Here is a 25800-nt window from a genome sequence, read left to right on the forward strand (position 1 = left end):
AAAAATATACCCTGTTCATGGATAGGTAGAACTAACATGATCAAAATGGCGATATTACCAAAAGTTCTCTATAGGTTTAATGCAATGCCAATCAAAATCCCAACGGCATTTCTTGTAGAAATAGAGAAAGCAATCATGAAATTCATATGGAAAAATAAAAGACTCAGAATAGCAAAAACAATGCTAAGCAGGAAGTGTGAATCAGGCAGTATAGCGATACCAGACTTCAAACTATACTACAGAGCAATAGTAACAAAAACAGCATGGTACTGATACCAAAACAGGCAGGTGGACCAATGGTACAGAATAGAGGACACAGAAACCAATCCACAAAACTACAACTATCTTATATTTGATAAAGGGGCTAAAAGCATGCAATGGAGGAAGGATAGCATCTTCAACAAATGGTGCTGGGAAAACTGGAAATCCATATGCAACAAAATGAAACTGAATCCCTTTCTCTCGCCATGCACAAAAGTTAACTCAAAGTGGATCAAGGAACTTGATATCAAATCAGAGACTCTGTGTCTGATAGAAGAAAAAGTTGGCTCTGATCTACATATTGTGGGGTCGGGCTCCAAATTCCTCAATAGGACACCCATAGCACAAGAGTTAATAACTAGAATCAACAAATGGGACTTACTCAAACTAAAAAGTTTTTTCTCAGCAAAAGAAACAATAAGAGAGGTAAATAGGGAGCCTACATCCTGGGAACAAATCTTTACTCCTCACACTTCAGACAGAGCCCTAATATCCAGAATATACAAAGAACTCAAAAAATTAGACAATAAGACAACAAATAACCCAATCAACAAATGGGCCAAGGACCTGAACAGACATTTCTCAGAGGAGGACATACAATCAATCAACAAGTACATGAAAAAATGCTCATCATCTCTAGCAGTCAGAGAAATGCAAATCAAAACCACCCTAAGATACCATCTCACTCCAGTAAGATTGGCAGCCATTAGGAAGTCAAACAACAACAAGTGCTGGCGTGGATGTGGGGAAAGGGGTTCACTTGTACATTGCTGGTGGGACTGCAAATTGGTGCAGCCAATTTGGAAAGCAGTATGGAGATTTCTTGGAAAGCTGGGAATGGAACCACCATTTGACCCAGCTATTCCCCTTCTCGGTCTATTCCCTAAAGACCTAAAAAAAGAGCATACTACAGGGACACTGCTACATCCATGTTCATAGCAGCACAATTCACAATAGCAAGACTGTGGAACCAACCTAGATGCCTTTCAATAGACGAATGGATAAAAAAAATATGGCATTTATACACAATGGAGTATTACTCTGCATTAAAAAATGACAAAATCATAGAATTTGCAGGGGAAATGGATGGCATTAGAGCAGATTATGCTAAGTGAAGCTAGCCAATCCCTTAAAAACAAATGCCAAATGTCTTCTTTGATATAAGGAGAGTAACTAAGAACAGAGTAGGGACGAAGAGCATGAGAAGAAGATTAACATTAAACACGGACGAGAGGTGGGAGGGAAAGGGAGAGAGAAGGGAAAGTGCATGGAAATGGAAGGAGACCCTCAGGGGTATACAAAATTACATACAAGAGGAAGTGAGGGGAAAGGGAAAAAAAATATAAGGGGGAGAAATGAATTACAGTAGAGGGGGTAGAGAGAGAAGGGGGGGAGGGGGGATAGTAGAGGATAGGAAAGGCAGCAGAATACAACAGACACTAGTATGGCAATATGTAAATCAATGGATGTGTAACTGATGTGATTCTGTAATCTGTATACGGGGTAAAAATGGGAGTTCATATCCCACTTGAATCAAGTGTGAAATATAATATATCAAGAACTATGTAATGTTTTGAACAACCAACAATAAAAATTAATTAAAAAAATGATTTTACATATTAATTTTAAATTTTGAACTCCAAAAGTACTAGGGGGAGCGAGGCCCAGTGGCACATGCCTATAATCCCAGTGACTCAGCAGGCTGAGTCAGGAGGATCTCAAATTCCTCAAATTCAAGGCTAGCTTCAGTAATTTAGCAGCGCCTTAGGCAACTTAGCAATATGTGATCTCGAAATAAAAAATAAAATTAAAAAGGGATAAGGATGTGGCTCAGTGGTTAAGCACTGGGGAATTCAATCCCTGGTACAAAAAAAGCATTAGGCGGGGGGGGAACCTTACCAGGCTGAATTTTTAATTTCTTTCTGGAATATTTAGTTTTTATAAATCCATTAAGATAAATATTTGCTACTTTCTAATTTAAATTACTACCTCGACTAACATTTTTTAAAACTTTTTTTTTTTTTTTTAATGTGCTGGAGATCCAATCCAGTGCCTCATGTGCTAGGCAAGCACTCTACCAGTAAGCCACAACCCCCAAAACATTCATTTTTGACAAAGGTATACAGGAAAAGTTCTTACAATAAGCTGGCAGCATAAACACAGAATATACACATAAGCTACTTAAAACAGCCTTTGTAAATGAACTTTCCAATGTAATACTGAATCTTATTTGTGATCTTTGTTAGCAGGTGACTAGCTGTACATAAAAAACATTAAACTGGAAACCATGGTGCACACCTATAATCTCAGCAACTCAGGAGGCTAGGACAGGAGAATCCCAAGTTCAAGGGTAAGCCTAAGCAAGGAGACCCTCTCTCAAAATGAAATCTAAGGACTGTGGACACAGCTCAGTGGCGGAGACCCTGGGTTCAACTCCCAGTGCTGCAAAACAAAACAAAACAAAAAATTAAGCCTACGTATCTTCAAAAGTGATATGTAATTTAAATTATTACCCAACTAGTCTTATACAGTAAGGATATACTGAATAGAAAGAAGCACCACAGAACTGCACTAAATTACTACAGTTACAATGTTTTGAAATAAGAAGACCCAAGATCTTCTAACAAGCATCAGTGTCAATTATTAGAATATCTTACCTGTTGCCACTTTTCGCTTTCTGCCTGTATACAGGGAGTATCATATATTGCTCTGTAGTGCTTACAAATAGACAAATAGGATCCCTCATGCTGATCCAGTTGAATCATTAAATTATAGTATTTCAACTTTAATTTCTGAAAAAAAAGTTGTCAAAATAAATTGGGGTTCATGGGTCTTATTCAAACTCTATTAAAATAAACACACAGTCACAAATATGCTCACCTCTGTGTTTTCTTCCTGGAAAAATTTGGTATTAATTTTCTTGCTGATAATTTGTGTCCGAATATAATCCTTTACGGCAAGGCAGAGCCTCATTTGCTCCAGAATAAATTCCACTCGCTCTTTTTTTTCCATTGACCCATAGGTTTCCACCTAGCAGAATAATTCCCCAAATAATATTATAATATTTAGTTGCAACAAAATTAAAAAGGCCACTGTCAAATAAGAATCTTCATGAACATACAGTAATGACAATTAGATAGCTCAATGGTAGAGCACCCTTGGGATCATTCTTCAGTACTGAGGGGAAAAAATGATTTACACCATATAATGTAAAGAATAAATAGGGGCTGGGGATGTGGCTCAAGCGGTAGCGCGCTCGCCTGGCATGCGTGAGGCCCGGGTTCGATCCTCAGCACCACATACAAACAAAGATGTTGTGTCCGCCAAAAACTAAAAAATAAATATTAAAAATTCTCTCTGTCTCTCTCTCTCTCACCTCTCTGTTTAAAAAAAAAAAAAAAGAATAAATCAGATTAACACGATGAAAAATGTTTCTGATGTAGTATTTGGTGTATAAATTCATAAAATCCAGGATGACACTCAGACAAGAAAGAATGAAGGCTATTATTATTTTATTTTGATCTGAAAATATTTTCACCATCTTTGTAATTGTTTATTTAGGAAAATTACAAATACACAAAATGACCACTGATGTTTCATTTACACAACTTTATGTACTCTCCACATGTCAATTACTTTGAAGCAAATCTTGTTCAACATATTACATGCAAATATTTCAGTATATATCTCTAAAAGATAAATTTTTTGGGGAAAAAAAACCTTATAGAAATATTTCTTGTATCACCAAGAATCTAGTCATTCTCTAAGTCTCATGTATTTTAAAAGGTGAATTAGAATCCAAATAGATTCACATGTAATTGGTAGCTACATTTTTCTTTTTTTCATTATCATTTACTTGATGAAGAAATCAAGTTAATCATGCTATCCTTTATAAAAGTATACACAGAGTCTAGATATTGCTGACTGCTTCTCTGTGGTATCATATCCATTCTGTGAACTGATAGTTAAACCTAGAAGCTTTTAGGGGAGGCTTGAGATTTTTGTGGGCAAGACTGTTTCAGAGAGGAAGTTTGGATCATGTTATCACATGACCTTCCTGGTTGAAAAATAGAACCTGGAAGCAAAATGGGAGACAGTAAAAACAAAACAAAACAAAAAAACCCTCAGTGGTTGCCAAGGTCTGGGGAAGGAAGGGATGAACAGGAAGAGCACAGATTTATAGGACAAAGAACCTATGCTGAATGATATAACCATAAGTGTTATGTAGCATACATTTCTGAAAACTCACAGAACATGCAACACCAAGTATGAACGCTAATGTAAATATGGACTTGGGAATGATAATGATGAGTCAATGCCTCAAAATAAAAAAATACAAAGGGCTAGGGACACAGCTCAGTGGTAAAGTGCCCCTGGGTTCAATTCCCAGTACTAGGAATGGACAGACAGGGACAGAACACAAACACACACACACACATACACACACACACACACACCTAAAAAACCAATTTGGTTCAGAAATTTATCAGATATCAAACACTCATTAGGAATAAAGAAAATGAACCAGGTGTGATGATACACACCTGTAATCCCAGTGACATGGGAGGCTGAGACAGGAGGATTCCAAGTTTGAGACCAGCCTTAGCAATTTATCGAGGCCCTAAGCAGCTGAGTGAGACCCTGTCTCAAAAAAACAAAAAAAAACAAAAAACCCCAAACCAAACAACAATACCATATTCCTAAGGCATAAATAAACAGTGCATGAATTAATTATTTTTTCTTTTCTTGGTACTAGGGATTTAACCCAGAGGATTTTACCCCTGAGCCACATGCCTATGTGGCTTTTGATTTTTAGACAGGACCTCACTAAGCTGCTGAGGCTGGCCCTGAACTTGCAATCCTCCTACCTCAGCCTCCAGAGTTGCTGGGATTATAGGTCCATGCCACTGTGCCCGGTATATTACTTATTTTATTTAAATTCCAAAGACAACTCAAATGTTCAAATAATGGCACATGCACACACACACACACACACACACACACACACACACACACACAAAATCAAGGTAAATGTGTTTGTCCTAACTTTTCTTCAAAACTTTTTAGAAGTTAAACGTAGTTGGCTTATTATATTATATAGTTTCCAGTGGCCTGAATAACCTCGCCCTGTTGCATTAATTCTTACTCTTGGTGATTCAACAAAAAGTGATGAGGCATCAGTCAGCTACTTCCATAAGACATTGGTAACTCAACAACTTGCTTTACAAATTCCAAATTGCAGCACCTTACCTGTAATTCTTGTAAAATGGAGGCTGCCTCTTTCACGTCACCATTTTGCTCTTTTATAGTTGCTAATGTTTTAGTCAGTCGAGCACGCTCAATTTCAACATAAATCTAGAGATAAAAGAAATTTATGTTATCAAAATTTCTGTAGAAAAGTGTTAAAATATGTTATAATTTAAAAGGTATGGGCTGGGGATGTGGCTCAAGCAGTAGCGCGCTCGCCTGGCATGCGCGCAGCACTGGGTTCGATCCTGAGCACCACATACAAATAAAGATGTGTCTGCCGAAAACTAAACAATAAATATTAAGAAATTATCTCTCTCTCTTAAAAAAAAATTTTAAAAGGTATAATTGAACTATTATTAGGTATAGGAGTACTTATCTTACTGCTGTTGTGCACTCTATCTGCCATGTATATATCTCACAAATACAATTTTAAAGAAAATGTCTCTATGAAATATTATCTATATTTTTCAGTTTTGCTTTCAGAACATAAATATGAAATGAGTATGTTTTAACTTATAATAGGACCATAAGCTATATAAATGGCACAAAAAAATGAAAAGTGGCTTTAAAAGAATTGATTATTTGAAAAATAACATACTTCATAAAGAGGAAATGCAGTTCAATGTCTACAATTCCACAATTCCACCATTGCTCTAAGTCTGATTTATCTATTTATCTTTTCTTTTCTTTTTTTTTTTTGGTGCTGAGGACTGAACTCAGGACATCATGCAAGCTAAGTATGTGCTGTACCACTGAGCTACACCTCCAACTCAATTCATCTTTATATATAAGACTACTTTAAAAATATCTGATCGGGCTGGGGATGTGGCTCAAGCGATAGCGCGCTCGCCTGGCATGCGTGCGGCCCGGGTTCGATCCTCAGCACCACATACAAAACAAAGATGTTGTGTCCGCCAATAACTAAAAAATAAATATTAAAATTCTCTCTCTCTCAAAAAAAAAAAAAAAAAAATCATAAAAAAAAGAGTTGAGAGTCATAGTTAATTTAAAAAAAAAATTTAAAAAAAATATAAAAATATCTGATCTTGCTAAGTATTAAAGTTTTTGGCATTTTTTGTAAATATATCTAACGTTAGCAGACTTATAATTTCTAAGAAATTAAACATTAAAAACTTAACTATAACCTTAAGAATCTACTGAATGAATCTAGACACTCTGCAGCAACCCCTTCCATCCCCCACTCCCTAAAACCTTAATTTCCAATAATATTGAAGTACTTAAAGTTTCCTAAATATACCATGTGCTTCTTACTTAGGTACCTTTGTATATCTTTCCCCCCATGTCTAACATACCCTACTCCCCACACCCTGGCCCTATATATTTTCTATTCATTTTAAAGTTACATAAAATTTGGAGTAAGTTCACTAATTCCTAGAAAAATCCGGTCTTACTAAGACTGATACTATTTAAATATATTCATTTGCATTTGAGAAGATACTAGAAAGGAATGTACAAAAATAATAACAGCTGTATTAAGCTGATACCATTTTATGAATTTCTTATAAAAATAAACATACACCCACAGATACTTAAAACTCACCTTTCCTTCTGTAACCATGCGGAGAGTATCGATTAATCGAAGTTTGACTGGGAGGTCTGTGATTTCTTCAACGTAAGTACAGCACTGTTGAACCATTTTTGCAACAGCCTAAAATATTAAAATTTATTCATAAGTAAAATTCATCCCTCATATAGGGAAAAAATGTATTCTAATGATGGAAAGGCTAAATGTCTAAATTTGGTCAAATTTGATCTTCCCAAGGGATTACTGTAGATACTGAAATGCCTATAAAAAACATTAAATCACATCAAAACCTTTGATACCTAAGAAGTACTGAATATCTAGGAACAATTCATAAAGTTTAGAAAATCTCAGATGCAAAGATGCAGCTTAGCATAAAAGCATGAAAAACATGGTAGCAGACTGAAGGGGAAAAACGGGAAGAGAAAAGAAGAGTTCCACAGTGGCTGGAAGTCCTGAGCAGCAGACACTGTGATGGAAGACAAGAGTCAGTGCATGAGTAGAAGGTAAAGAGTTCCATCCTCTGGGTGAGAAGGAGTCAGTCACCCATATTCACCTCAGTAAAATATGGCACTCATAGTCAGAATATCCTGCCCTTGGTTTCCTCAGAGGTAGTGTAAGAGGACTGGACTACATTCCCTCCACCTCTAATACTCTATGATCTAGGTCAAAGGTTGGCAAACATTTTCTGTAGATTTTTGGAAATATTTACCAAGTAACTACTTGTAGACCATATAGTTTCTGTGGCAAATACTCAACTTTGCCATTGTAATTCAAAGCTGACAGACAACATATAAACAAATCAATGTGGCTGGGTTCCAATAAGTTTATTTACAAAAATAGGTGGCAAGTGGAATTTGGTCTGTGGTGCATCACCTGCCAATCCCTAATCTAGATTTTAAATATCACATCATAATTACTGCTAGTAACTAAAACACTAAAGCCATCAAGAAAAATGGCAGGTATCATGTAAGACAGCAGAAAAGTAAACAGCATCCTTCCATCTTGGAAGGATTTCCATGAAAAATAATGAATGTTCAAATAGCTCAGGTCATACTTTAAACTATCTGAAAAATCAGTCGTTCAGAGACCAGGGGTTCCAGAAAACTAAGGTTGTTTTGTTTGTGTTTTTATTTTGAGAGAGTTTCACTATGTTGTCCAGCATGGCCTTGAATTCCTAGGCTGCTGATCCTCCTGCTTAGCCTCCTGACTAGCTGGGACTACAGGAGCACACCCAGCATGCTAGCTAAAGCTCAGGTTTTACTTACATTCACCAGCAAAGCAAAAACAAAGCAAAACAAAAAAAGCAACAACAACAACAAAATCAAATGAGTTAAAGACAAAACAGTATTATCAATATTTTAATTTGAAGTGAATATACTGCTGCTTTCTGAAAAAAATGTAGGTATGTCAGTAAGTCTTTAGGGAAGTAATGGTTGGAGTGATCCCTAAGCTCAGGTGATGGCAAGTAAGAAACCCTTAATGGAGCAATGTAGGAAAAAAGGTTACTTTCCAAGCCTGCTTATGCAAAAAAAGAACAATTTTAGGTAAGCAATAATTATGAGTCCCTAAGCACTTGCCCTATCTATGAAGATTTAACGTGTCATAGGGAAAAGAACAGACCAGTTCTAGTTCTGGTGTCATTAGCCAGCTGTGAGAGTGACTCCATTCCTTTCTCCAAGAAGCCCTCCCTAACATACTAACCATATAATTTCTTCCTCTGCTATCCCTTATACCTTTCATTACTCTTGGGCCACTTACTTATTAAATACTGCCCCATGTATGTGTATAATGTTTTATCAATCTTAAGGATACATACTAAAGGCATATCTTCATACTTCTGATTTAGATTCCTCACTAAGCTACAAGCTACTTGAGGTCAAGACTGACTAGCTTGCATGTTTCTTTATGTCCTCACATTCCAAGAGCCTTAAATATAAATCTTAATTTCTTCATCCAAAAAGTAATATGTTAAATAATACCTCCACTAGTTCAAATTATATGACACTATAAAATTAAAATTAAAGCTGTATTTTAGAGTATGTGTTTTGGAGAGTGATTTTATTTTTTTTATTATTTATTTATTTTTTTTTTTGGCGGTGCTGGGGATAGAACCCAGGGCCTTGTGCATGCAAGGCAAGCACTCTACCAACTGAGCTATATCCCCAGCCCCTAGAGTATGTGTTTTTATGTGAGTAGGTACTGTGTACTGAACCCAGGGTCTCTGGCATGGTGGGTAAACACTCTACCAGTGAGATATATCCCCAGCCCTTTTTTGGGGTAGGCAAATAGGTTTTATTCAAAGACAGCTCTGAAGGAAGTTGGATGAAACTTCATTGTTTCAAAAGTTCTATCTCCAAAGAGCTCTGCCCGCCCCCAACATTTTTTATTGGTACGTTATGGTTGTACATAATGATGGGATTTATTCTTACATATTAACACATGTACACATATGACAATATAATTTGGCTAATACTACCTCCTAGCACTTCCCTCCTAACTCTCCACCTCTAGCCCCTTGATTCCTTTCCTCTACTGATCTCCCTTTGACCTTCATGAGATGCACCATCTTTCTTTTCCTTTTTCCTCTCTAGCTTCCACATGAGAGAAAACACACCCTTGATCTTCTGAGTTTGGCTTATTTTGCTTAATACAATGGTCTCCAGTTCCATCCATTTTCCTACAAATGACATTTTTCTTTATGACTGAATAAAACTACATTGTGGGGTTGTGGCTCAGTAGAAGAGTGCTCGCCTACCATGCATGAGGTACTGGGTTTGATCCTCAGCATCATATAAAAATAAAATAAAGATATTGTGTCCAAAGGGTCCTCAGAGAGCTCCCTTGCCCTCCCACCATGTGAAGACTGAGCCAGAAGACAACCGTCTTCAAACCACAAATCTGGGTTCCATGTCAATGTCTTTGTTTTTGACTTCTCACTTCCCAGGAATGTGAGAAATAAATGTTTTTGTTTTTTTTTTTTAAAAAGATATCGTGTCCACCTAAAAACTAAAAAATGAAACAAAAAAAAACAACATTGTGTTTGTTTGTATGCCACTTTTTTAAAATCCATTCATCTGTTGACAGGCACCCCAGGCTGGTTCCATAGTTTGGCTGTTGTGAATTGTTACTATAAACATGGGTATGCCTCTATTACTGTACATAATGACTTTAGTTCTTTAGGATAAATACTGATTGGTATAGCCCTTTCTATTTTTATCTTGAGATAGGGTCTTGTTAAGTTGTCCAGGCTGGTTTTCAACTTGCAATCCTCTCCTCAATCCCCTGAGTAGCTGCAATTACAGGCATGAGCCACTGCACCCAGCTAGAATGTGGTTGTTGAACTGTCCAAATACTACATAAATAGATGTTTTTGTTTCTTTTAACCCTAGATGCTTTAAGGCTTCTAATTAAGTAGCTCTTTCAAAACTGTCCCATACAAAGCCAAGTCTTCTAGAAAACGGAAAGACAATTTTATCTAATAATCGTCTCTTAAACAACAGAACTGAGCACCAAAAGGTATATTTCAATGAATTTAACATTCACATATATTGGACCTCTCCAAAACTACAACTTTGCTAATTGTTAAATTTAGATAAATTAAAAACAGCCACATCAAAATAAATACTTACATCTGTAGTCACATAAATGCAACAGTTTTATTTGTAAAATTGCTGAAAAGAAAAATGCTATCACTACCAACAATTTCCACATGCAGAGAAACTAGACAAATCCTAGTTTGTTTTAATTAATTAAGCAAGACTTGGTAAGTGGATATTTAAGGGTTCTTCTAGTGAGCCATTCCATAATATCTTTATTTTACTTATTTATTTATTTTACGTGGTGCTAAGGATCAAACCCAATGCCTCAAGTGTGCAAGGCAAACACTCTATCATTGAGCCACAACCCCAGCCCTGCTATTCCTTTCTTAAGAAGTTGAAATCTGTGAGTTAAAGGTCTTTATTCATGGAATGTCTAAGATTTGGCATATGGGAACGTAATCAGATAGCTAAATATACTGGCAATTTACAACCTGTTGACATAAATGGGTGTGCAAATTTTTATAATCTAAATTATTGACCTGCATGTTTTTTCTTTACCCCAACTCATTCCTGACAGGTAGGCTCAATCTTTTTAACGTCTGGATTACTGTTTCAATACAAGCCAAGAAAATAACTTTGTAGTAATCAAAATGTTACCCAACCATATATTGTTTACTTTGGTGTAAATACTGGTAAATAGTGGTCAATAGCTTTATATTCCTAAAAAACTAAAAAACCAAAAACCAAAAACTCAGAATCTATTCAAGGCAACAGCTCTATAAGGATACAGTAGTACATGCCTGTCATCCTAGCTACTTGGGAGGCTGAACCAGAAGGATCACAAGTTCAAGAACAGCCTTAACAACTTAGTGAGAGCTTGTCTTAACAAATAAAAAGGGCTGACAATTCAGCTCAGCAACAGAGTGTTCCAGGGGTCAATCCTTAGTACCGCCAAACAAACAATAGATTCAAGCAGTTAAACACATAATTAAATTAGAACATTAGGGCTGGGATTGTGGCTCAGAGGTAGACTGCTTGCCTAGCATGTGTGAGGCACTGGGTTTGATCCACAGCACCACATAAAAATTAAAAAAAATAAAGATATTGTGTCCACCTATAACTAAAAATAAATATGTTTTTTAAAAAAAGATTATAACATTAAATTAAAAAAATCAATCAAGAAATTAGACAAAGCTGCACGTTTATTTTATTTTTTTGGAAGTTGTAAATGGAGAGAATGCCTTTGTTTATTTTTATGTGGGAGGATCAAACCCAGTGCCTCACACATGTTAGGCAAGCACTCTGTCACTGAACTATAGCCCCAACCCACAAACCTACATCTTTCAGTAAAATTTCATAAAAATATTCAAACAAATAAAGAAAAAACAGAAGTCATTTTGGGAATATGGCTAGAATTTTAAAATACCCACTAGAATGTTGTACTATTGACTTAACAAATTTTCAGCAGATTCATAGTTTTCTAAAAGTCCTTATTAAAATTTAAATATATTTGCTTTTTAAGCAATTATGAACTCACCTGTTTTAACTGACTCCGCCTTTTTGACAGAAGCATAATATTTTCATTAAGTAAATCCCATTCTTTAGCCTCATAGCACATCTTCACTACTGCAACTAAGATACGGGATGTAGAAACCATATCGGAAGCCTGCAAGAATGGAAATATATTAAAGGTAAAAGGAACAATGTAAGTGACACTAATGGTAATTGGGATTTTCACTATAATCTACTCACAGTACGTGTTTGTTTTTCTAAAGAGAGAAGGGTTTCAATAACTTCTTGAAGTCTTCCTTCCTAAAACAAAAGATAAAAATGAAAAACATGAAGATAACAATGAAAAATGACATCACCAACACAAACCAAATGTATCTGACCTAAACTGAGATGTTTCTGAAACAGAAATAGAAAAAAAAAAAAAGGCCTATTCTAGACAGGGGGAAAAAAATCTACAATTATCTTGTTTCTCTCCATTTCATAATAGTGCTTGCTTCTCCAGTGAATTCCTTAAGGCAGTGGTTCCCTACTTGGTTCCACAAGTTTTTCTAAATATGTAGAGAAGCCTAAGGAAAACTAAACCATAACAACAATGATGTCTCACCTGAGAAAAATGCCAAGTTTTTATTTTGGATTCTAATTTATCAAACTCAAGGGTGGTGGCACATGTTTATCTTTGCATTGAGACTCTAGCTGGTAGCTGCAAAACACTTTGAAGAATAAAAAGGGGAAAATAATTGCTTTCTTTACAAACTTACTGTACAGATGTTTTAAAATATGGAGCTATGAGAATAAAAAAAAGATATTGGTGCTACAAAGATAGGAAGCTCTGGCTTAATTTTACAAGGATTTTCACTCCAGTACCAGGGATTGAACCAAAGGGAATTCTACTACTTAGCTACATCTTCAGCACTTTCTATTTTTTATTTTGAGACAGGGTCTTGCAAAATTGGCCATGATGGCCTGGAACTTGCAATCCTCCTGTCTCAGCCTCCTGAAGTCACTGGGATTACAGGCATGCACTACCATGCCTAGCTTCAGTGACTTTTAAAATAAATTAGTAATTATGCTTACAGGGAAAGACCACATGAGAATACCTATACATGCTACATGAAAGTCCATGCTCTCAAGCAGATATTGACCCAACTGAATAGATCCCTTTATGTCAACTGATATAATAACCTCTCCATACCTCTATCATATGCAAAAATAGAACATTCCCCCTGGTACATACTTTATCAGAAACCATACATTTTGATTAAAAAAAAAAAAAAACCGCAGCACAAAAACTGAAATGATTAAGATATTCATATCAATAACAATTATGTACACAACTCTGCCAATGAACTGGAAACAATGAGTCGTTAAAAGTTTTTTGATTTAAAAAATTTTAAATGAAAAACTTAATGACATTCATAAATGATGAAAGAAACTATAAGAGTTTTTAAAATTAAGGGCCTAAATAATGTTAGAACTTTTCAAAATACTGCTGGCAAGTTTTAAACTATGTATTTTCTCTTCTGTTTTAGGTGGTGCTGGGGATGGAACACAGGGTCTTGTGCACACTAAGCACACTCTACTCTGTGCTAAGCCACATTGCAAGGCTAAACTGTGTATTTTCTATGCAGCACAGAATATGTACTGCACAACTACTGCCTGAACTTACTTTAAATCCAAAACCTGCACATTAACATATTTTAGCAATATTTCCTATGCAAAGGGAAACCCTAAAGAATCATATACAGAATAAACGCTGGCCAAATGTTCATCAGAACAACAATGAACAAATCTATAAATTTTCCAAAGTTGAAGGCTAAAAAAAAAAAAAAATCTTAAAAAAAAAAAAATCAAACAATCTTAGGACTAGAACGACGGCTAGAGATTACCTAATGCCATCCATTCACTTCAGAAATTAAAAAGGCTGAGAACCAGTTTAAGTGAGTTGGCTCAGTCACAGTGTATTAGCAGAACCAGACTACCAGCCTCTTCCCTCCCAGCCCCATGTTTCCTCCACTACACTGCAGTGCCCCCCCAACATACTAGTTGAAATCATGCTCTTTGTTTTTGATCAAAGTAATCTCCACAGGGAAATGGATGATATCTGGAAAACAAAGTATAAAAATTCAAATGCAAAATACATCTTGTTTACTGATAGTCATCTGTCACATTTACAATTGCTGTGATTATGTGACTATGATATAAAGAGTTTATTTTATTATATGGTATTCTAATTCAGAAGCACGGGTACTGCCAGGTGCCATGGCACAAGGCCTGTAATCCTGGCTACCTGGGAGGTGCAGGAGGATCCCAAGTTTGAGGATGGCCTCAGCAAGTTAATGAGACCCTGTTTCAAAATTTATGTATTTATTTTTTGAGGGGGGGGAGCGGGGGAGGGAGGGAGGGGGGAGAGAGAGAGAGAGAGAATTTTAATATTTATTTTTTTTTAGTTTTTGGCGGACACAACATCTTTCTTTGTATGTGGTGCTGAGGATCAAACCCGGGCCGCATGCATGTCAGGCGAGCGCGCTACCACTTGAGCCACATCCCCAGCCCCGTTTCAAAATTTAAAACAAGTAAAATAAAAAGGGACAGAGATACAACAAGAAGTGAGCCCTTGCCTAGCACGCACAAGATCTTGGATTCAATCCCCAGTACCTCAAAAACAAACACAGACACACACAAAAGCATGGATACTAAAGAACTGCACCCCATATGAGAGGGAGTCAGATTACTCTAAAGCCATGGCCTTCAGCATCAACAAGACATTAAATATCATCTTCTCAGAAAGGTGTTCTTGGCCAAGGCTCTGTAAAATCAGCAATCATTTAGCACCTCCTTTAACACTCAATCTTACTGACTTTCTGCTTTGCAATTACTCCAAATTATACTCTATTAATATTTACTGTCTTAGTACTCTCACTAGAATATAAACTCTAAGAGCAGTGACCAAGTCTCTGTTGTTGTAGCTCAGTGGGCCGCTGCATCACCAAACCAAGCACCTAATGCTGCGTCTGCAGATTTATGGTATATCCCTTAAAAAAAAAAAAACTTTAAAAAAATAGTTATAGATGGACAAAATACCTTTATTTTATTTATTATTATGTGGTGCTGAGGATTGAACCTAGTGCCTCACATGTTAGGCAAGCGCTTTATCACTCACTGAGCCTCAGCCCGGGCCTTAGTATACCCTTTTATATAGTTTTGGTGGGGCGAGCAGTACAGAGGACTGAATCCAGAGATGCTCTAACTACTGAGTTACATCCCCAGTCCTTTCTAATTTTTTATTTTATTTAGGGACAAGGTCTCACATTGCTGAGGCTGGCCTGAAACTTGTGATCTTTCTCAGTGGCTGGCCTCCTGAGTGGCTGGCCAACCTTTTATACCTTTTAGCAGATTTTTTTTTGTTTTATTTTGTGTTTTTTTTTTTGGTGGTGCCGGGGATTGAACCCAGGGCTTTGTGCAATCAAGGCAAACACTCGACCAACTGAGCTATGTCCTCAGTCCCCAGAATTATTAATGTATGTATCTCGCCAACTTAGAGGTTTATAAGTTTCATTAGGCCTGGATCCTTGTTTAAATTAAATTGTTGCTTTCCTTAAAACAACTTGCACATAGTATGTGTTCGTTCAATGGATGGACACTGACCTGAACTATTCAGCTGATATAAAAGTATGGATACTAAAGAACTGTCCCCCATAAGGAGTCAAGACAATTGTTGATTTTTACTGTCAAAATAAGGACAATGTACAAGTTATATGGCTGTTAATTTAATGCTATTTGAGGAATACCACCAAAAATTTCACTAAATTTCAAATCATCCCACTTTATTTTCCCAATTTTCAATATTCAACCCTATGGTTAAATGCCTTCCTCCTTCCTGTCTATTCACAAAGCTCCTGAAATTCTACTTCTGTGATGCTGCCTTTCAACTCATAGGGAACAAAAAGGCTATAGCCATCCAAAACAAACTTGTTAGAACATGCGGCTTCTGTGACTCATTCTTCTCACTAAAATAATCCTTGTAAATGAGGTAAATGACTAATAAGTTTGCTGAACATCAATGCATGTTGGATATCTGTAAAGTTTGTATGTTTGCCTCCTTCAACTCCTAAATGGATCCAATCTGTTAATGATTTGTTAAACAACCTAAACAAGAAAAGGACTAATAACAAGTTAACACAAACAGCTGAAACTTAAAGTCAAATGACTTATTTCTACAAAAAGTAAACTGTTTAACAATTTCACCTCCTCTTCACTGTCAATATTAACCTTGAGAAGCTGTATGTGACCAAAAGAAATGATAAGACATTAAGGGGAAGGAGAACTGAAGGATATAGTATTCAACTTAAGAATGTAAGTAGTCCCCAGATAACCATGTCAAATATACCAGAATGAAGAAGAGAATGGAAAACCCTTTGTGCACTAAGAGCTGCCAAAACCTTATCTTTATAGTTCAGAAAAGGCCCACTTTAATTGTTAATTCCTCAATATAAGGGGAAGAGATAACCATCAAGAACTAGTATCAGGGCTGGGGATGTGGCTCAAGCGGTAGCACGCTCGCCTGGCATGCGTGCAGCCCGGGTTTGATCCTCAGCACCACATACAAACAAAGATGTTGTGTCTGCCAAAAACTAAAAAATAAATAAAAAAAAAAAAAAAAAAAAGAACTAGTATCACTTTTATAATTTTATCTACCTGACAGTGTTCCCCACAATGCCAAAGAAGCATTAGAATGAAATGGCTAAAAATAATGCTCGGGTCTACACTGATCTGCTTACTACCTTGTACTCTGTCAAAAAACTTGTACCTCTTGACCCTCAATTCTTCAGAGAAATGAGCCTACTAACAGCATCCTCTCCATAGGACTGATACAAGAATTAAATCAATAGTTATAAAGATATTCCTGGAATATAGTATGTACATCATTATCATAGTAGCTAACATTTTTAGAAACTTATACAGCAATAAAAACCAGTTATTGTTATTTGCTAGGCAGGTCAGTATGTAGACACAGAATTGTAGATTCAAATGGCCTAGACTTGGCAATTTTACTACTAAGGTCTAGACTTTAGTTTGCTTTTTTTTAAAGCTTCTGCTATATAAGGTTTTCTCACCTAAAATATTCTTTTTTTTTTTTTTTGGTACTGGAGATTGAACTCAGGGGTACCTGACCACTGAGCCACATCCCCAGCCCTATTTTGTATTATTTAGAGATAGGGTCTACTGAGTTGCTTTTAACTCGTGATCCTCCTGTCTCAACCTCCAGAGCCACAGGGATTACAGGCATGCACCACCTCGCCCAGTACCACCCCACATATTTTTTTTTTTTTCAGTTGTAGGTAGATACAATACCTTTATTTTATTTATTTATATGTGGTGCTGAGGATCAAACCCAGTGGGTATTCTAGCGCTCCACCACTCTACAGCCACAACCTCAGCCTAATCACCTCATATATTCTTATTAAGTTATACCAACAATTTTTATCTTCAAATGTCTTCCACAATTAACATAAAAATTGTCTGAAGGAAAGTAAGTGCAAATTGATGATCCCTTAAAGAGGTGTGAAATATTGCAAAAAGAACACTATTCCCGTTGCTAGGAGACCTGAGCTCCCATAAACCATGTGAGCTGCCTGAACTCTATCTTCTAACCAGTGAAATAACAAAACTTCCTTCAGAATTTTTATTGATGGATTAAAAAAAAAAAAAAAGAATGTATTGGGGCTGGGGATTTAGCTCAGTTGGTAAAGTCCTGCCTAGCATGCATAAGGCCCTTGGTTCAATCCCCAGCATCACCAAAAAAAAAGAAAAAGAATATATGTTAAAATGTTCCACACATTCCAGAGTAGAAATGCAGTGTTACTTTTTTTCTCTTCTTTTCTTCAGCAGTACTGGGGACTGAACCCAGAACTGTATGCATGTTAGGCAAGTGCTCTACCACCGAGCTATATTCCCAAACCTTTTTATTTTATTTTATAGACCCTGCCCTCGAGTTTGCAATACTCCTGCCTCAGTCTTCCCAGTAGCTGGGATTACAGGCATGCACACCCACATCTGGTTAAAAAAATAATAAAAAAATTTTAATGTCTGGCAGAATTCTTAAAAATTAACATAAAATGAGGGCTGAAGTTGTGGCTCAGCAGTAGAGCGCTTGCCTATCATGTGTGGGACCCTGGGTTTGATCCTCAGCACCACATAAAAAATAAATAACTAAAGGTATTGTGTCCAAATACAATTAAAGAATAAATATTAAAAACAATTCATATAAAAATTAACATAAAATGAATAATATGAAAATCAGAGTAACCTTATTTATGCCTTTAATTTTACCTAGTGTAGTAGGCCCAAACATCCTTTGTTAAAAAACTTCCATTACTTATCTAACACCCAAAGGTATCTGGCCTTTGAGTGTGCAAGTCTTTTCCACTGTCTTGAACCTAACAATGTCTTAAATGAAGACTACATATGTGATCACTAGAACAACTGTGGCAGTGAGGCTTTTTTTTCCCTTACCATTCTAAAAGCTCTCTGACCACAGGAGCTCTAATATCTTTATACTTTCCAGATCTAACACTAGGTAGGTTTTGCACAGAGCAGGCTGTTATCAGAAGAAATTGGTAAAGAGAAAAATTTTTTCCCCTCCCAGTCTCAGTTGCACTTCTCCTAAAGCAAATAATTTGTTTCTTATTTATGGACACTATCCTTCTATGAATTCCAAGCAGAGGTGCAGATGCTGATTTGATACAATGTCTCACTAACTTGCCCAGGTTGGCCTTGAATTTTCAATCCTCCTGCCTCAGCCTCCAGAGTAGCTGGGATTAAAGGCTTGTGGCACTGCCCAGCTATCCACATTAGATATTAGATATCCATATCTAAGCATTAAGGTATTTCACATGGAAATTCATATTCCTGATTTCTCCCTCAAATTACCAGCATTGGTTAAGATCCATCTTCATCCTTAAATGGCAAATATCAACTGAAGATGGAAAATTGTTCCTCTCCCTGGGAAGTGCTCAGAAGTTCAGGTTCCTACTACATTTGACTCAATAGGTGAAACAAGATAGGAAAGAGCACAGCTTTAGAATTGGTCTATGGATTTGCATGCTGGCCCCACTACTCTATTAGCTGTATGATCTTGGGGTATGTGACTCAACTTTCCCGAGCTTCAGGTTCCTTGTCTGTAAAATAAGAGTAATAGTAATACCTATCAAATAGGGCTGAAGTGAGGATCAAATGAGTGTGTGTATGTAAGCACTCAGCAAAGTGCCCAGCACTATAGAAAGGACCTAATAATTGCTAATTGCTGGCAGCTCTCATCCGCCTGAAAATGTAAGCATTTTAATTTCTCCACCCTTATGAATAGATGTTTCTTTATATTACCTGGTGGAAAGCTCAGGGACAAATTTATGGCTACCCCTCAACAAGCATACCAAACCTAGTTAATATAGGCATATCAACTTCATCTCTCTCCACCCTTGCTTTTTAAAAGTTCTATTAAAGCCAGGCGTGGTGGCGCATGCCTGTAATCCCAGCAGTTTTGGAGGCCCAGATAGGAGAATCTTGAGTTCAAAGCCAGCCTCAGCAATTTTGAGGTACGAACCAACTAAGTGAGACCCTGTCTCTAAATAAAATACAAAACAGGGCAGACGAAGTGGCTCAGTGGTCGAGTATCCCTGAGTTCAATCCCCAGTACCACCCCCCAAAAATCCAATTAATTCATTTTCTTAAGAAAAGCATTAAAAAGGCTTCCATAAGAACTAAATGTGATGCAATGCTTGACACTCCCCTTGCCTATGAATTCACTAACTGTAACATTCTTTACAATAAGTTTCTTTTTTTTTTTTAAGACATTTCTTTTTTTTTTTTTTAATACTTTTTTTTTAGTTTTCCGCGGACACAACATCTTTGTATGTGGCGCTGAGGATCGAACCCAGGCCCCACGCATGCCAGGCGAGCGCGCTACCACTTGAGTCACATCCCCAGCCCTACAATAAGTTTCTTAAGGAACAAAAACAATATTCAGTGAAGGCATCCCAGGTGAATAGTAATACATGTTTGTGGCTGAATTGATCTTCAAGGACTGGGTATAATTCTTGGCAACAGTCCCCGATGGAGTTGATTCTGCTGCAACCAATCCCTATGAGGCACACCTAAGTCCTGAATCCTAGATTCTGCCTATTACTAACCTTGGACACCTAACTCTTGAATCTTGGATTATGTGAAATAATTATACACAAAGTTGCACGACACAGCACAGGGTGTCAAAATGTTTGGACCAAGTTAGTTTCTCTTCCATGGTAGAGGGGTTGGGGGTGTAGCTCAGAGACCTAGCATATGCAAGCCCCTGGGTTCAATACCCAGTACAGCAAACCAAACAAACCAAACACACACATGCGATTCCATGGTAGATAAGCATGTGGGCTATTTGTTCATCATCTCCCCTAATGGGCACTCTACCATTCAGCTACATCCCCAGCCCTTCAGTGCCTGCTTTTCTTCCTTCCTGTACTTCCCTAAGAATGACTCCTCCCTATCTCGATCTTACTACTTACTAAGGCTCAGTACAAATGTCAGCTTCTCCCCTGCGTGTTCCAGTGACACTCTACACTTGTAGAGCTCACCATCACGCATGACCTGACTAATTCGTTACATACAGGCTCGCCGTAAGTACAGGGGTCCTAGGTTAGTCATCTTTGCACTATCTCTTTCCTTCTCCTCCGGGTCAAAGGCCGGCACATTGCCAGGATTGACATAAATTCATTCGGTAACAGCAATAAAACCAAACTCTCTGATCTAGCCTGAATGCTGAAGCGGCCTTCACCTTTGCAAAATTCTACACGCAACGTTACTTAGAGCTTTCAAGAAAAGGGAGAAGGTACAACCGGTCCCCACTTGTACGGGAAGAAGTGACCACCTGTCGGGGAGTCTGGGAAGCTGGAAGCATTGGCGTCCTCTGGCTGCGGAGTCTCTCGGTGGCGGGGCAGACTTGGAGTCTCCCACCCATACAGGCCTCACCCGGGATGGGCAGGCAATAGGGGATGTGCGCTCCAGCCCGCAGGCCCCCTGAGGCCTAAGCAGGCTCGGCGCCGTGACTCAGCCCCTGGCGCCCGCCAACAGCCAGCCGGCCTCCCCTCACCTTGGCCAGCTTCTCGCACTCGGGCAGGCGCTGATCCACCGTGGCGCTGTAGTCCACCTCCATCTTGACGATGCGCCCATCAGCCCGCTCCGAGCCGCCGTCCGCCATGGTCCCAGCCTAAGAGTCCCCTGATGTCCCTCTGCTTCGGCCACCACTCGTCACCCACACCGGAAGCCGCCCGCGCACCCACACAGGCAGTGCGTCGGGAGCCCGCTCGAAGGACCCCCGCAAGGTCCCCTTCTCCGGCCGCCAGTCAGGCGCTACCGCGGACAGCCCTGGGGGCGGAGCGTCGGGCGAGGGGGCGGGGCTCGCCTCCCGCCCTCTACCGCCGACGTCTTGTTTTGTGCTTGGTAACGTCAGACTTTTCATCTGAAATTCGTGCTTAGGAAAGCGAATGTAACAGAGTGGCACATCCCAGGTCTTCTCACACCCCTGCTTCGAATTATAAATTTCTCGGAATCGCGGGCAAGTCACTTAACTTTTCTCGGATCTCGGTTTTTGTCATTTGTGCGTGAGGAACCTGAAATAAACCCTCCAGACAGACGTTGTAGGGTTGTATCTGGTCGAGAATCTTGGCGACTTAATCTGTGGGGTTTCTGGTGGCTAATAGGGGAAGATATGGCAGCGGTTTAGTGATACAACACAGTGCTTTTTGTTTTCGTTTTCACTCTAACCCACTACGTAGGAGGAATCATTAGACATTTTCTTTGTTATCCTCTTATGAACATCAAGCTAGAAAACGTATGTGAGTCTATTTCAATTCTCAAGAAGTTTTATTTGTTATCATCTGCATCCCCTGGGTCCATATAAAATAGCTTAGGATCCTAAAAAAAAAATTTAATGAGGTTGTATAGGGTATGGTCATATGGTCAACAGTAGCCAGGGGGGAAAAAATGAGAAATTCTGAAGTATTCTCTTATAGTAAAGATTCTCAGTTTAATTCGTGTCAATATCCCTTTATATATTCTGAATAGAACTTAATTTAATCTCTTGCAATGACAATCATGAATAATATGACCCATCTATAAACGAAACAAGATAATACTGTAGCAGTGATGTAAAGAGAAATAAATTTTAAAGTACTAAAATATGTCCAAGGTTTTAGGTTCCATCCCCAGTAATGCAGAATAAAACAAAACAATAATGCTGGGTGAGTGGGATTACAGGCGTGCACCACCTTACCTGGCTCTACTTGCCTTCTTAAAACAGCTACTTGGATGTCCAAGAGACACCTGAAACGTACAACCCAGCTGCTTTTCTTTCCCTCTGGCCTTGCTTCTCCCTAACTGAGGATATAACTCAGTGGTAGAGCACTTGCCTGGCATGTACAAGGCCCTGGCTTCAGTCCCCAGCAAAATATAAAGAAAGGAAAATTCAAACAAGTAGTCATCTTTTTGCACCCATACCCCAAAACAATAAATTTAAAAACTGCCTATGGATGCCTCAAGCATCATAAAGTCCTGCAATTGGCAATGTGATTTTTCCAAAATCCTGAATAACTTCTTTGTAAAGCTCTATGTCAAATTAAAAAAAGTAGTCTTCCTTTTTTTTATGCAGAAGAAACTTGGAAATTTTAGTTCACATTAAAAAATAGCTTAGTGTATGTAACGTTAAATTAGACATAAGTGCCTGGTGGGACATTGAAAAGTCTGATGGAATGTAGGACAATATTTTTACGGTTTGTTTTTTTTTTTGTGTGTGTGTGTGTGTGTATGTGTGTGTGACACTGGGGATTGAACCTGGGGGAGTACATCCCCAGATCTTTTTAAAAATTTGAGACAGGCTGGGGCTGTGGCTCAGGGTTAGTGCGCTTGCCTGGCTTTCATGAGGCACAGGGTTTGATTCTCAGCACCACATACAAATAAATAAAATAAAGGTCCATCAACAACTAAAAAATATTTTTTAAAAATTTGAGACAGATTCTTGCTAAGTTGCTCAACCTGGCTTTCTACCAGAGCCTCCCAAGTAGCTGGGATTACAGGCATGCAACACCATGCCTGGCTAAGGACAGTATGTTATTGTGTAGGCTTATTGCATTGCAGGTTGCCTAGCATCTCAGGTACATGCTATCTCCCTCCCCCCCCCCCCCCCGCAATGATTGTGCCACCTCCACATTCCCCTACAAATTTCCAAAACACATTCTGGGGGTCTGTGTTGTTGAGACATACTAGGCTAAGATGCTGTCTCCATATTCTGTTTTAATTTTTTTTTCCTTTTTTACCAGTACTGGGAAAGAATCCCAAGTTAAGTAAGTGCTCTACCACTGAGCTACATTCTCATCCACTTTAAAATTTTTAAAAAAATAATAATTTTTTGAGACTGAGTCTTGCTAAATTGCCCAGGCTGGCCTTGAACTTGCAGTCCCCCGTCTCAAACTCCAGAGCAGCTGGGGTCACGGTGTGCAACACTGCTGCTAGGTGAAATTGGTTTGACTAAAGTAGACAAAAGGATCTGGTAATGTGATTTTTGTGTGAAAGTTTTGAGAAGTCAAAAAGTAACAAAGAGGGCTGGGGATATGGCTCAAGCGGTAGCGCGCTCGCCTGGCATGCGTGCGGCCCGGGTTCAATCCTCAGCACCACATACCAACAAAGATGTTGTGTCTGCCGAGAACTAAAAATAAATAAATAAATAAATATATTTTTTAAAAAAGTAGCAAAGAAAAGAGGGAGTAGGCAGATTTATGGTTCCCAGAACTCAAAAAATAAGAGTGAGCCGGAGGTCTAAGAGGCAACTAGGAAATTGAGAAAACTCTAGATGGCTTCCAAACCAAACTGAAGCTCTTCCTTGCTAGGCTTTGAGGTAACAGAAAATAAAAAGCGATTTGAAATCTAAGGAAACAAGAAGTTGAAACAGTTAAGTTGATAAAGAGGGAGCTCAGTAGAAATCTGAGCAATGGTCAGAGAATTGAGAGTACTGTATGATAGAAGCATTGTGAATTCTTTATTTGAACGAGTCTGATTAAATCTGTGGCTTTGTGAGGAAGGAGTAGGTTTCAGAAGAGAAAAATTGGCTGTGGAGGAATAAGGTATCTAAAAGATGAGGGGGGGGGGTTATTCAGAAAAAAAGGCAAAATGAATATTGCAATACTCATTATTAAAAATGATGTGCCCACATATTAATGACAATGTTTGGTGTATTTTTTGTATTTGGCATTTCTGGCACATTCAGCTTATAGAATGACTGACCCAAGGTTCCTGCTTTTGTGAAGTGAACATTCTCATGGGAAGATAGAAAATAAACCTGTAAATATGTGCTGGGGTGGGGAATTGATAAGCACTTGGGAGGTGGTCAAGGAAAGTGTCACCAGTGAGCCCAGACTGGAAATGAGGGGGGTGTGTCTTGCAAACATCTGGAGGATGAAGATGCTAAGAGAGGCTACAGCAGGTGCAAGAATCCTCAGGTGTGCACAACCAAAGCCTGCCTGGACCCTGGGAAGGAGAACAAGAACGAGGAATTGGTTTTCATTCTGAGTGAGATGACAGTCCACTGGGGTTCAGAGCAAAGGGGAGACTTGAGATGACTTAACATTTCAAAGACTCAGTCTGGCTGCTGTGTGGTGACTAGATTGGGGCAGAAGTTGGGAGACTAGTCGGGAGGTTATTGCAGTAATCCAGGAGGAAAATGATGGTGATGTGGGAAGAAGCAGTGGAGGGTAAGAAGTAGCTGGATTCTGGATATATGTTGAAGATAGAGCCACAGTAGGATTTGCTGATGGACGTTGAGAGGAGAAAGGTTAAACATGTCTGCAAGATTTTGGCCTGAGTGTCTGGAAGGATGGATCTGCTATTACAGCAGATTAGGGAGAAGCAAGGCTGGAGGGACAGAAAAACAGCTCGGTTTTGGATGTATGTTTGAGGATCTTTTGGATATTTAAGTAACCGTTTTAAGAAAGCAAGTAAAGAGCCAGGTGCTGTGGGGTGTGCCTGTAATCCCAGTGGCTTCGGGGGCTGAGACAGGAGGATTGAGAGTTCAAAGCCAGACTCAGCCAAAAGCGAGGCACTAAGCAACTCAGTGAGACCCTCCCTGTCTCTAAATAAAATACAAAAAAATAGGGTTGGGGATGTGGCCCAGAGGTTGAGTGCCTTTGAGTTCTATCCCCAGTACCCATCAACCCCCAAAAAGACAGCAAGTAGAGCCAGGTAAGGTGGTGAATGCCTGTAATACCAGTTACCCAGGAGCCTAAGGTGGGAGGATTGTAATTTCAGAGCCAGAACCAGGCAATTTAGTGAGCTCTTGTCTCATTTAAAAAAAAAAAAAAAAGGGGGGTGGGTGGCTGGGGATGTGGCTCAAGCGGTAGCGCGCTTGCCTGGCTCGCGGGCGGCCCGGGTTCAGTCCTCAGCACCACATACAAACAAAGATGTTGTGTCTCTCTCTCTCTTAAAAAAAAAACAACAACAACAAAAAAAAAAAACTTGCAGCTGACTGGCACCTGATCCCCCAACCTAAAGGATCAACTGCAAGTTTCAAAAAAAAAAAAAAAAAAAAAAAAATCCCACTAAACCATAAAGAGAAAGGGCTGGAGATGTAACTCGGTGATGTAACTCGGTGGTAAAGGA

The 25800-nt window shown here is 38.5% G+C and overlaps 1 protein-coding gene across 1 annotated transcript in view; it reads right to left on the reverse strand.

Moving 5' to 3' along the window:
- The window catches only part of Psmd12 (proteasome 26S subunit, non-ATPase 12), a 34737-nt gene extending 13282 nt beyond the window's left edge, over positions 1-21455 (reverse strand). The window contains exons 1-7 of the mRNA XM_076870588.2: positions 21245-21455; positions 12349-12408; positions 12134-12262; positions 7073-7180; positions 5512-5616; positions 3142-3291; positions 2919-3053 (exon numbers count right to left, since the gene is read on the reverse strand). Coding sequence (XP_076726703.1) covers positions 2919-3053; positions 3142-3291; positions 5512-5616; positions 7073-7180; positions 12134-12262; positions 12349-12408; positions 21245-21352 — 795 coding nt within the window. The 5' untranslated portion in view covers positions 21353-21455. The remainder of the gene's footprint in view (positions 1-2918; positions 3054-3141; positions 3292-5511; positions 5617-7072; positions 7181-12133; positions 12263-12348; positions 12409-21244) is intronic.
- Between the last annotated feature and the right edge of the window lie 4345 nt (positions 21456-25800).

The sequence above is a fragment of the Callospermophilus lateralis genome, chromosome 11 (assembly GCF_048772815.1).
Source record: "Callospermophilus lateralis isolate mCalLat2 chromosome 11, mCalLat2.hap1, whole genome shotgun sequence".
In the NCBI taxonomy this organism is placed as follows: domain Eukaryota; kingdom Metazoa; phylum Chordata; class Mammalia; order Rodentia; family Sciuridae; genus Callospermophilus; species Callospermophilus lateralis.